At 45.4% G+C, this 13,034-nt stretch overlaps 5 protein-coding genes across 5 annotated transcripts; 1 reads left to right on the top strand and 4 right to left on the bottom strand.

The window, feature by feature from the left end:
* Window positions 1-227: 227 nt before the first annotated feature.
* AOL_s00078g414 (uncharacterized protein) lies at window positions 228-1,973 on the bottom strand (the record flags this gene model as incomplete). Its single annotated transcript, XM_011123677.1, has 3 exons — window positions 228-981; window positions 1,036-1,801; window positions 1,868-1,973. The coding sequence occupies 3 exons, from the start codon at window positions 1,971-1,973 to the stop codon at window positions 228-230; spliced, it is 1,626 nt and encodes a 541-aa protein (XP_011121979.1).
* Window positions 1,974-4,343: 2,370 nt separating this feature from the next.
* AOL_s00078g413 (uncharacterized protein) lies at window positions 4,344-4,925 on the top strand (the record flags this gene model as incomplete). Its single annotated transcript, XM_011123676.1, has 1 exon — window positions 4,344-4,925. The coding sequence occupies one exon, from the start codon at window positions 4,344-4,346 to the stop codon at window positions 4,923-4,925; it is 582 nt and encodes a 193-aa protein (XP_011121978.1).
* A 3,571-nt stretch (window positions 4,926-8,496) lies between these two features.
* On the bottom strand, window positions 8,497-9,272 carry AOL_s00078g412 (uncharacterized protein; the record flags this gene model as incomplete). The annotated part of the gene is made up of 2 exons (XM_011123675.1): window positions 8,497-9,060; window positions 9,129-9,272. The coding sequence occupies 2 exons, from the start codon at window positions 9,270-9,272 to the stop codon at window positions 8,497-8,499; spliced, it is 708 nt and encodes a 235-aa protein (XP_011121977.1).
* Window positions 9,273-9,484: 212 nt separating this feature from the next.
* AOL_s00078g411 (uncharacterized protein) lies at window positions 9,485-10,357 on the bottom strand (the record flags this gene model as incomplete). The annotated part of the gene is made up of 1 exon (XM_011123674.1): window positions 9,485-10,357. The coding sequence occupies one exon, from the start codon at window positions 10,355-10,357 to the stop codon at window positions 9,485-9,487; it is 873 nt and encodes a 290-aa protein (XP_011121976.1).
* Window positions 10,358-10,840: 483 nt separating this feature from the next.
* On the bottom strand, window positions 10,841-11,863 carry AOL_s00078g410 (uncharacterized protein; the record flags this gene model as incomplete). Its single annotated transcript, XM_011123673.1, has 1 exon — window positions 10,841-11,863. The coding sequence occupies one exon, from the start codon at window positions 11,861-11,863 to the stop codon at window positions 10,841-10,843; it is 1,023 nt and encodes a 340-aa protein (XP_011121975.1).
* Between the last annotated feature and the right edge of the window lie 1,171 nt (window positions 11,864-13,034).

Here is a 13,034-nt window from a genome sequence, read left to right as displayed (position 1 = left end):
CTATGTAGACCGAATACAATTACAAAATATGATTAAATACATTGGTGTATAATATAAAAGGGTTTTTGACGCAAAAAAAACAAAAAAAACAACCATGATGCCAAAGTCGCCAGTACGTATGCCAAGATCCCAACACCCGCGGTTAACTGTCCCAGAAAGTAAATTGTAACCAGCTGCAAAGAAACCAAAAAGTGAAATAAGAATAAAATAATGATAAGAGACAGCGCTTACTGTTGTAGTTCCTCTTGATCACAACTGTCTAAGAACCCAAGGAAGTCTTCAGAAAACTCGTACCATCGGCTGATACCTCCATCTCTAGCCATGGCCGCGCCTTGGCTTGCAGAAGCCCACCCTTCTGCAGACAACTGCTTTGACAACTCATTCGCACTCCAAATACCCTCGGCTAGCTCTCCATCACTGTCGCTTGATCTGGGACGCTGGTAAGGTCTATACATTGGCAAAAGCCAGTCCCATACCCTTGGGCCCATAACTTGTTTAAAGTTGCGCTTGAATCCAATTCGCCACGGGTGGAGCCCCGGCGGTGTGAGATATATTTTGTAATATCTTCTAGGTGTTGCGAATGGTTGCTCTGATTCGACTTTTGGCTGAAGATTAGGCGATGATGGAGCGAGAACGGGCGAGGTTACAGGCGAAGTCGGGGAGGTAGGTGACCGAATCGGAGATGCCATTCGCCTCGGTGTAGACAAAGGTAATAGTAGCCGTCGGTGAAAACCGGAATCTTCATCTCTTGTTCCGTCATCCTTTTGCCAAAATGGCCTTTGCTGAGGCGCCCGAGTTGTTGTTCTAGGGTTTAATGTGGTTGTTCTTCTTCCAGGTTCTAGGTCCTGATTGGGATCAAGTCTTGCAACATAATATCGCTTAGTCTTTCTATCGAAGTTTTCGATGGTAGTGCTTCCCCAGTATATCATCTGCATATTAGTTATAAACATCCCGAGAATGAATAGGCCAAAGAAGCCTCCCCTGAAAAGTATGTTAGTCAACTGTGCTTTGAGGCAAACTTGAAGCTGAACTTACATTGCGATAATTGCAACCCAATGACCATCATTTTGTTGAAATCCATATCGACTGACCTTCTCTTGAAAGAATATCGCCATACAAATAAGAGTATACACGCAGTACAAAGTTCCGTAACCAACAAATTGAAAAAAGAACTTATAGGATGTCAACCCGACGACGCCCCCGACCCATGGACAAAAGTGATCGAAGTTCTCGACACACCGCCCAACCTCTGAACAATGATGAGTCCTGTCAGGCTTGTAGTTCCCACATCTTCCGCACCATCTGACTTCGCCATTCGAATCGCACAGAAAAATGTCTCTGAGGAACACTTGAGTGAGGGGTTGTCGGAGTGACGTTGGCTGTTGGCCCGCAGGGCGGGATGAAAGAGCTTGGAAGCCTGTATTCAGTGTAACGCTACCATTTGTTACTGGAGCGGCCTGAGGCGACCCAGTGAGTCTGCTATTGGAATTAGCGCTAGGAGGGGCGCCCTTCTCGTTTGTACTACCTGAGGACACAGGAGCCGTCCACGCCTCCTTTCCTTCGCCACTTGTGCCATATGCGCTAGGACCGAGAGGGGTGAAGCCGGGATTCGTAAGGACCGTGAAGACAAGTCGGAAGTAAGCCGAACCCATGAAGATTAAGAATATTAGGTAGCTGACTATTAAACCGATCGCTGTTGCGGTTCGCGGCGCAAGGGTATTTGTTTTCTCGACAATAATAGGGATATTTGTGGTATTAGGAAGTATGGTATCTATCGGTGGAGGATTTAAAAGATATTTTACTATTGGAGCACATCAGTTATTAGTTCGGGTAACAAAGCCATTTCGATTATTCGCGGCACACTTACTGCAGAGACGAACGACAAAAACGTAAGTCGTATAACCGGCCATTCCGGTCAACATCACAGGCATAAACCTAGCCGTCCAGATGTTGGCTTTCCGTCTGTCGCACATCTTTGTATACTAACGCGACCAGCGTTTTCTCCAAACGTATCGTAAAGTCGTAAGTTGCGAGAAGTCAGAAGGGTCCCCGGAAGAGAATAAGTTGAAATGGTTTTGGTCGTGCGATGTAAAAGAAGCATGATGATATAGAATGGAATATTTTTCCGTTAATCTCCGGCTTTCTGGCGTACGCTTTGTGGTAATTAGGTCATCGCGCTCTTTAGGCTAACGTGAACCAGGGAGGCGGTGCAGGAACACCGAATTCGAAAGGCTCGTGGATTTTTCTGCAAAATATTCAGCGACTGAGGGCGAGATATGTCCGAATGTATACCTAGGTACTTACATGATACCTGCGACGTCGAAAAGGGTAAGGTTGTCGCGAGATGGAATTGAGAGATGACATCCAGAATGCAGGGGACATCACAAAGGGGGTAAGTACAGGCCCCAGCCGAGCAAGCCGGCTTGTGTTGTGGATGCGGTCACCGATATTTCTTGGCACCTTTGTCACGTGAAATTGTGTTACATCACGTGGACGTTGTATTTCAGGAAGGACAACGCAACGCGCAGCTGTTAGCTTTGAAGGATCTGGATATCACGAAGTCGCGCGAAACCAGTGCAGGCAGAACCGTTTCGTTGAGTCTAGTTATCGATTAGCTAGTCGGATAGCCCGGGCTTTTGCGAGGCAGGGGAGTGTGAAGCCGCTAAGGTTTTGCCATGGCTTAGCTTGTGACCTCTACCCCAGTAATCCCGTCGTTTCGAGTTTTAATCCATCCAGGATTCGATTCGGACAACAATGAACTTCTCTTCATACGGGCCACGTTATTCATCAAAACACCCCGAAGCTACGTCAACCGAAAAAAAAAAAAAAAGCGGACTGACTCTCGCAACGGGAACGGCGAGCCGGAGAAGTTTTAAAACGACTATCGAGGATCAAGCCTACAGTAGAATATACTCGCTGCGGCCGCACGCCTGCGCAATAACATGTAGCCTTTCCTATAGTCTCGTGACAACAATGGTCGGAAACCGGACGAGGCTGCCACTTTAGATAGCAAAAACAGTACGAGTCAAGTTATTCACGTGGATCCGAAAAAAGGAAGTGATAGAAGGCCTTTACAGGCATTGTTTTCTGTAAAGGATTGATACAGGCCCTGCATCAGGCATGGGGGGTTCGCGAACGAAGTTCGAAGCTATGCTTTGATGGAACATCTTTTCCCTCTATCAAACTACAGACCCTAGCACATTTACACCGCCTTGAATTTCCATGAGACAAGACAGCTAGTAATATCGGTTTCAGGCCGATATGCTACAGCTGTGGTTCGCCTGAAGAGGTTCAGTAGTAAAATTCAAGGAACATGTAAATCCTGTCACGTCGGAGACTTCTTAACATCCCGCCTTAAATTTATATTAACTCAAGTACGGTACAGCCACGCAAACGCCAATACCTAGGTACTAACCATTTTCGATTTCTACCTTGGCTTTCATGTGGATAGATAAATGAATAAACATAAATTTACTAGCAGTTGGCTCTAAAACCGTTGGGTATCAGGCCAGGGGGTACACAAGGCTGATATTCCGGAATGAGTTGTAGTCGGAAGGAAAGTTACGACTCACAAAACAATTGCAGATTGTTGATTAAAAAGTCTACTTTTTACCGAGAATTTCTTTTTAAAACGATGGTTCCTTTTAAGGCTCAATTTGGATTAGTATGCAAGATTATCCATACTGAATTATAGTGGTAGATTAACTTTTATAGCGCGCGGCGGGCCAGGATAGCTGTTCTGATCAGGGTATCATCCCGCGGCTGGGAATTTTAATGGCGCGCTTCCTGCTTCGCCTTATCCCTTGCAGGGTGGAGGATTCGAATGCGATGTATCTTGTACTCTATGTCCCCACCGGCCACCGGTGCACCGCGGTAGCTTGAAGTAGAAGATTCTATTCATGTGCGTTATAGTTAGTGTTCTCCACCAGGCCCACTTCGCTTCCAACTAGCATGCTGCTTGCAAAGACCAATGTAAAATTGATGGATCTATAGATGCGAATAAATTTTATATAAGGCCTCCCTCGGATCCATTTTTTCATTCCATCATCAGCAAACTATAGCTACAGAACCCTCACAGACAGCTTCCAGCATTTAAAGAAAGCCTAAAATCCTCTTTCTTCAATCCCAAACTTTCATATCCAAGACTTTTCTTATATATAAACACCACGGCATCTCCAAAGATCCACAATATTCGACCCGGAAGACCTGAGTTCACGTACCCTTCTGAAAATAGTGATAATCCATATAAAGTAGCGGATAAACGTTTCAAACAGCTTGGGGGTCTTGAACGAAGACCTAGTCCAATTACACTTGCAACGGACTCCCGAACCCCCTCCCCACTCATGGATCACTACAATTCTGCTCAACGCCAGGATGGCTACGGCGGCCAAAGGCAACCGCGGATGTACAGCTCGGGATCATCCAATGACCAGCAGTACTACCAGGGGGAATATGACGATCAATACGCTCCGCAGCAGCAAAAAGACAAACGCTCCCAGCGTGCTTCACGCCAACAGGTCAATTATGACCATCAATACGCTTCACAGCAGCAAGGTGGTTACGACTACGAGTATGACCCGCAACAGCAAGACGATTACGGCTACCAGAATGCTTCGCAACAGCAGTATGGTGACTACGATTACCAACAAGCATATGGCTCGCAGCAAGGATTCCAGGCTGCGTCCTCTTCAGAAGCAGCTGGTCCATCATCCCATGTCGCAGACCATCAGCAGTCTCGAAGACACAAAAAACCAAAGGCCCATAAAGATGCTGTTCGAATGAAATCGGAGAGGATGTGGGAGTGCCACATGTGTGGAAGTCCTTGGAATCCCGAGATTCATGAGGCATGCTCAGCACCAGACTGCTATCACGTCCGCTGTTCTGAGTGCATTTGGATTAACTACAGAGTTCCCGCAGATGCCTGATTGCAGAACTTTGGTCCTTTTTCAGCAGTTTCTTGTTAGCATTTAGCGGTGGCAACGTGAAATTTTAGGGCGCATACATTGGCATACATCGGGAGGCGTTTTCCTCGTCTTTTTTTCCTTCTTTGTTTTTCTCCTTGTTTTCATTTCGGTGTTATTTTGTCTTTTGTTTTACCTGGATTTTTTTTATTTGTTTCTCATGACGATAAATGGTGGCCACGAAATTGATGACGATAAAAAAAAAAATTGGTTTAGAGGCTTTAGAAAATCCGATGCGGTCTAGTCATCTGGAGAAGGATAGTGAGGCCACATGACCCAAAATGCTTCTCCTAGCGACTAGGTTCTCTAAAGATGTCTCCCGACTCTCCGGCGTTTGGGCGTTATGTAGACTTGTTCTTTTTTTCTTTCTTCCTTTTTTTCTGTTGTTTTTCTTCCATTGCTTGCATTGGGCGGATTCTAGATTGCATTGGTGGCGCATTTGTGGAGTGGTAGATGTGTACTCCCCGCAAGGGAAACGGCGCATTTTGGAGTTGTTTTTGTTGTATTTCCTTTTTTGGCAATGACTTTCTTGGTGTTTTTGGTCTTCAGTTTGCTAGTAATTGCTTCATAGCAGTTTTTGTTCAAGGCGTTTAATTTCTCATGCTCATTTTCTCCTTTTTTTTAAAAAAAAAATACCAACTTCTTTCTCTCTTTAACTCCTGAATCCTTACTCCAGCCTCTTCGTGCAGATAGCATCTTCAAAAAGGGAACAGGTACCGTATACCTCTCATAGCGCTAGCTGGCTACCCGATCAAATAAGTTCACAATCAGGATACATACCAGCAACACAATTCCCGTTAGCATTTTCTTGATCCTGAATTTCTAAAATCCGCCAAACTTCATCAGGCTCTCTTCAGAGGTACGTTGCGATAACTAGGTAGTGGGGCAGAGTTTTCCTGTGGATAATGATCGCATTGCTTTACTCTCCCTTCGAATGTTTTCCCCATCGAACCAAAATTGTATGTCGCTATAGTCTTCATACCTTCGTTTCTATAATCCTTCACTTTTCGTTACGGTTTGGGCTAACCGAACAGAGCTAAGCTTGCGATATATCGCAAGTCGCTATCAAATACAAATATGAGATGCGTGGTACTTTTGTACCGCAGGAGTGTAATCCACTTTCCGACGAAACCCCGCCCCAGCATTGCTACCATTTGATCGAGTAATTAAAACCCCCCTTTTGTTTATTTAGTATGATATCATAGCTTGTTACATCTACATCACATGCATGCAATGCAGGTTCCAGAAAAATTCCGCATCGTTTTTTCTGATACGTCCCCATATCTCGCGAGGTGGAATGTTGTGGGTCGCGAAAGTTCTAGTTCAATTCTCAAAAACTTGAGGGTATACCTGTCATTACATATGCACAAACAACCCTGCTTCCCATCCGCCGTACAGAACGCAAGGCACTAAATTGCCGTTCGGATCGAAATTTAACTTTAAGATAAATTCATGCTGATTGCTTGTTTTTCGAACTTTCGAACTCGAATATTCCTGGAAGTTCGTTTTATAAACGCACGCTGCCTGGCTGTCTGCCGATTGTCTGGTATGGCTGTCCAAGACAGGGTTTTTTAAAACATGCTTGGAATTTCCGACAATCACACACTCTAAAGGCCGCACAACAGAACCATATAGCACCGCCACATATATTGTTTCCATGATTTGCCTCTGCACTTTGGATATGTAGGCGAAATCGGCATGTCACGTTTTCTTTTAAACCCCAAAATTCCCTGTTTTACAATTGTACAAACTGTGGCTGAAGATTGCCTGGTGCCTGTGCGGCGCTGTAGCTGTAAGCAGCAAAAGAAATCGCCGTTTCTCCACCCTTTCCAGAATTAATTCTTTTTTCTAGTATAATTTTAGTCTCGAAGATATGAGGTTCTCAAAGATGGCTTCTCCTTCTGATAAGATTCATGCATGCAGTGCATGATGAGATGGGATGGGATGAGCTTGCGTTTGTGACCAATACTAGCCACAGACGTGCGCGTGCAGGGCGTAGCTGCTAGCTGACAGCCACAGAAGTGCCTCCACGATGACCACAAGCTTAAAACCATAGCAATCAGTCTATGACTAAATTCTAAAGGTTTCGAAGATGACACGTCCCAGAGAAACTTTCAATTTATCTCATACCAACGTGAATCATAACCACCCTAAAACGTCATTAACCTGAAGCATGGGTAGGACATCATGATCATTGCTAGCCCCACAGAACTACAGCATAAAACTAATCCCACCAAGGCAATTGAACTTTCGTAATTTGCAGGAGGATCTAGGCACCAACTTACCCCAACGCTTTATCGGGTTCATTCCAGCTGTATCAACGGGCGAAGTAGCTAATTATTACAAAATCGCGCGGCATGCAGTAGTCTATAATCTACGTGATGCACGATTCATCACCATAAACCTTCGTTCTCGTGATTGCTATCGAATGTATCGCAGTAGCTAGATACTTGAGAAGCTATCTAGAACCAAAATATCTCAAGCACCGTCTTGGCACGGTTTCGAATCGATTGCCTTTCAGAGAAATTCATTTTGTGTCTAGATATCTAGGTATATACGTAGTAGATTATATCGTATGAGATTGTTATGGATTAATTTCGGGCCCGGCCGGGTGATCTTGCAGGAGAAGCAAAATGAAGCAAACCTCAGACCGGTTAGCTGAGTCATGAATAGGGTATACATCGGTGGTTGTCCGAAAATATCTTCGTCATCCTAAATATATCAGCCCAGTTAGTATCCATGCCGGTATATCCGAGGAAGGCTACCAAGTTTAACGGGGCAGGTCACTTGCCAGTCGCCACCCTCGAAACCGAAAGGATATCAGGACCACACCCAAACAAAAATTACATCATCTGCAAGGCCGACATTTCAGCATGAGTAATTACTTCCTTGCTCTTTGCTCAGTGCCTCAACGGCACAGCGGCGAATTTCAGAGGTTGCACAAGACACTCTCAGCTGTGCCCTAAACTGTTTAACCCAGGCGCGAGAATACCCGCGGGAAGCGACCTTGATGGCCAGGCTAACCCGGAAATGGCAATTGGGACCATGAAGGGCAAGGATCTTCTGTTGTAAATTTAGATGCAACGCAAATCTGTGGTCCGGAATAGCCTCCTCGGGCCAACCCGTCTGGGACGCGAGATACTCATATACTAGCCTCGGGGCCTATATACTATCTGAATGTTGATAAAACACTTTACCTCGACATTGAAATGTTAAAATGACTGCACAAATATCTCTTGGCTCTGATTGACGAGGGGATGTGATGGCATAACGTGGTTATAAATCCTAGCTAAAACCTAGCTATAATATTGAAAGGGAGTCGATCGAGTGCTACTAGAGGGTACTCGGAGACATAAAGTAGTATACACGTGGCGAAACGGCAAAAAAAGTGACCAGACAGTGCAGAATTCAGCTAGAAGGTCGTGCAGAAGTGGATTCGGGGCTAGTGCAGAAGATCTGAGACAGGCTTTAATCACAACTTGCACGCACACCCTTCTCTAGCTAAGTACTTAGTAAGTAAATAGTACTTAAACACCTACCTAACCACCCGCGGCACACCAAACCTCTTTCTCCTCGCATCCTGTTGAGCTTGGCGAAGTTCATACCTCTCTGTTGACGACAAGCTGTCGAGTGCCCCATCCTTCCACCTTCTAGCCACTCTCCCCGCCTTATCCTCCAAGAGGTTCCTGGCACGCGTGTTGGAGACTTCTACTGGAACCTCCAACCCCCAACAAGCACCAGGTACAGTCCATCCAGCTTTCCTCTCACCTCCCCAAGGACCGACGCGTATCTTTATCCCTTCCTCAGCCTCGAATCCCTTCAACCATTCATGACACGACAAGCAGAGCTTACTTGAGGTTGCTATGAGCACAGACGACGTCAAACTCCATTGGATCTTCCTTCGAGAAGCAGCAATAGCAAGAGCCACCTCCGGGTGGATGGAGAAGAGCGTCTCCTGGAAGCTTCCGTAGCTGTTTGGGTTGTCTCTAACAGTAGGGTAATGGCAGTAGACAGCCGAAACTACCTTTCCTCCCAATTTTGGTTCTCCCCGTCCCTCGTTGAAGAGGTCAATCGCGGTACACGGCTCCGTTGGCACAAGCTGTACCAAAGGTGATGGTAAGTCAATCTACAATACCCTTCATTAGTTATACTCTCACTAAAACTAACAAGCAACCTAGCTAAAACGAGGCGAATGAGTTTAGCTCGTGCCATGGCAGTATACCACTGCCTGGCATTTTTGCCTCGATGCCAGGGCAGCATACCACTGCCTGGCATTCCTGCCCATCCCATGAACTCCCTCTCATTTAGCATAATGTGGGGTGGGGTGGGGTGTCACTTACGGTTTTAATAACAACAACCTTCCCGCAACTGTTTTTTTGGAACCCCAGAAAGTCGTTCACCAAGGACTTATACCGGGATAGAAGTCCCAATAGAGAGACGAGCTCACCCCGCTCGGGAATTCCAAAGGCCTTCCAAGCTTCTAGGAGCAACCAACACTGTTCGATAATACCAACTATGGACTTCTATTCCATTGTGGTATCGGCGCCCTCCTGCTGGGACAAATTGGCTTCCATGCAGAGACCTTGTCGGTTTTCTTTACCCTTCACCGGCAAGTCTTCCAGGGTCATTGCACCCAAACCCTGTCCAAGTATTCTTGTTGACTCGGTTTCGGTCGCCCTGGACCCCCCGCCGAATTCGATTAGCCTTCTCTGACATTCTGCCAGCCACGCTTCAACAAATTCACCATCGTTGTCCACCCGCTTGTGAAAGCCGGTGTGACTTCGAATGAGTGAAGCAAAGATAGCGCGCTCGTGGTCTGAGAAATCATCAGCCTTAAAGATAGGAGAAACCGGAAGGGCCGAGAACGTCGTTCGAGCTTCAGCAGCGTTGGTACCAGATCCTGATATGCTGGTCAACAACTCTTGGATTCGACGAATAGAACAAACTATCCTATTTCTGCATCCACCCACAACGGTTTTCAAGAGATGGGAGCGCGCTTCCTCTCGAATTTTTTTGTTTTTGGTGTCCTTCCTGGCCGTCGACGTCAGCGTCCGATTGAGCTTCTGGACGTACCGTTTGAAGGCATTCGCAGACTCCGTGAAGGATTTCCCAGTGACGTTCGGGTTGTTAGCGACAGTTACAACCGTTTTATTCCCGAGGATATAAACGTTAATAGCGACTGCATCTGAAGAACTCATCTTGAAGAGTTGTGAATAGGGGAGAATGGAGTTGATACTATGCAGGATAATGGCGTTTGCTCTAGATGCTTGGTACTCATCTGGGACCTCAGTGGAGGGAGGTTCAATGAGAGCCACGACATAGCTAGCAGCGTACAAATCCGCGTGAGGGGCAAGCTCGGGACAGAACTTCTCGTTCACCAGCTGATTCGTTGCCATCTTTCCGACAGAGTCTTTAAAATAACCTGGAGATATGATCAAACAAGGAGGGCTGTGGTTGAAGTGGTGGAGATGTTCTCGATAGTTGCTTACAACTTCGGGAGATAGTGAGGATAAGATGTATGGAAAATGATCAATGCATGAGGGCTGAGGGATGGATTAAAGAAACCCGTTACTAGATTCTTTAAGCTTCGTGGATTCTTTTTTTTTTTACATTTTACAAAATTCACAATTACGGTGGAAACGATAGCGCAGTAAAGGCTAGCGCATGGGGTGGTAGCGCAAAATAGGGGTATCGTGGGATGTCAGGGCTTCATATCCTGCGGATTTAGGGCTTCTTACTCCACGGGTTCTACGCTTCATGCCAATTACAAGGACAGCATGAAAGCTTTTGATTGATCTAGTAAGAGATCACGAGCTATTTCAAATAATTGTTTGTGTCTCTAGGCTAGTCTAGTTGTTAAAGCCAAGTATACAAGATGTCTAAACCACCCTACCATATCTATCAACTTCTACTCTTCCCCCACCTTTCACAAAAATCTTTCTCATCCATGCTTGTACCCCCTTACTCCCAACCTTCGAAAGGTCTGGAAAGCCTCTCTTTTCAAGAATAGGATTTGGCCCAAACATCCCCCCGCTCGCTTCAAAATCAAAAGGTTGCCCAGGAACATAAATCTGATACACCGTCAATGCGAGTGCGTATAAATCGTCCATTTCAACAACCGGGGCCTTATATTCATGCGTGCCGTGGTGCCGATTAGGACTCTCATACATAGGCGTCCCTTTCATCTGCCATTCCTCCTCCTCCTCCTCCTCCATTTTCTCGTCGACAGGCAGGCCGCTGTCAAAGTCTATAAGCTTAAGCTCCCCGTCGGTCATAACCACATTGGATGGTTTAATATCTCCATGGACCATCTTTCGTTCTTTGTGTAGTTTCAAGATGAGTAGGATCATCTTGACAGCCAGTGTGTTTTTTTGGGCCATAGAGGTGTATCCATCCGTGTGAAGGAGGGTATCTAACGGTTTTCCACGCTCGAGAACCAATCCTACACAAAATGGCTGTCTATTCTCCTCATTCAAAGCAAAAACCCTTCCGATAACAGCGACAGCGTATGGCCTAGCTCTTTCGAGAAGTTCTCCTTCTCTCGCGAGGTTTTCAGTTGGAGGTAGTGATAGATTATCATCAGCCTTATATTTCGGTTCATGCGCCATACTCCGATCTCCCTGGCCGTTGTGGCCCCAGACATCACGAAGGGGAGGCGGAGACTCATTTTCGTCGGGATTTACCGTCACACGATACATCCCAGAGGAAGCCCCTTGTTCCAGCTTGACGGCATACGGTCCTATTTTGCAGACCCGAGGCCCCGCGCTCCGTTCTAATGTCTGAAAGCCTTCATGTCGGATTTGTGCTCTAATCTTTGATAAAGAAACATCACCGGGTTTCGGGATGTATATCTGATCTAGCCTCGGAAGAGGAGCGAGATAACTATGAAATGTTTTTGTCATCTTGCTGGTTTCCTGACTACTTTGCTTGGTGCTATATCTTTGGATACCGACGCGACGCTTCAGGTCAAAAAAAACATGTGGGATAAATAATACAGATGTAACGTTGTGGGAGGTTAGGTTATATTGTCATAGACAGGATCGATATAAGTTATATATACATTCGCATCAGGAAAAAGCAATATTTACTCAGCAGCGTCTTCGACTAGACTGGGTAATAGCAATCTATGTAAGAAGATATTCCTGTGACACAGTTGACAACATAGTAGGTTAACTTAGACAATCCCAAGGCGAACCTTCTTATTGGTGGGGCACATGCACACCGATAGCGTATACTATCATCTTAACCGAGCCATCATGATGTCAGCAGCAATGATTCTTATCTTAGCTTAGGTACGTAAGTATATAAAATTTATCGGTTATCGCGGCGTTGTAGTGGACCCATGGAGGGGTTATTCTAATGTTAAGGTTCTCGCCATTTGATCTTGCAATTAAAATAACACCACACTGCAGTACTGGCAGAGATATATACTTATTTATGCACGTATATGTATATCTGTATATGTCAAACCATCTATAATCTTAACTTCCACAGTCGAAGAAGTGAGATCGATTCTATATATACGAAATCTATATAATTCAGGTCTTTCAAATGGTAAGCCGTCGGATATAGTATATATCCCCTAGCGAATTCGAAAACATTAGGTCTCGAGATCTATCAACCAAAAGTCAGTTTCCAGCTACAAGGCGAATTAATTAATTAATTATATATCTTAAAAGTATATAAAGAAGAGAAATGGGAAAAAGTAAGGCAAAGAGAAAAAAGACTGTCAAAAGCAAAACGTTAACAGCTATAACCACTACACAGCGTCGACTTGTGCATATCACGGTGTATGCCTATACAGGGGTAGAAAGCGGTGTACGGCAGAAAGAAAAGCACATTGAAGAGGTCAGGCATCTTCTTGGTCAGCAGGTGGAGGAATTGGTGATGAAGGGGAACAGTAAAATATAGCAGGCACAGAAAGGACAATGACGCCAACGCTGCACACGCACAGAAAGTCATTTAAGAACGGTTAATAACGCCACAGGCGGAAGAAACAAGTAAGGCGTCAAATGAAAAACGTTGACATCCTTGCATCATCGATCAAAAAAAGACGTCGATATATGGAAATCG

The sequence above is a fragment of the Orbilia oligospora genome (genome assembly GCF_000225545.1).
Source record: "Orbilia oligospora ATCC 24927 unplaced genomic scaffold scaffold00078, whole genome shotgun sequence".
Classification (NCBI taxonomy): Eukaryota; Fungi; Ascomycota; class Orbiliomycetes; order Orbiliales; family Orbiliaceae; genus Orbilia; species Orbilia oligospora.
This window is presented reverse-complemented; position numbering and strand designations above follow the sequence as displayed.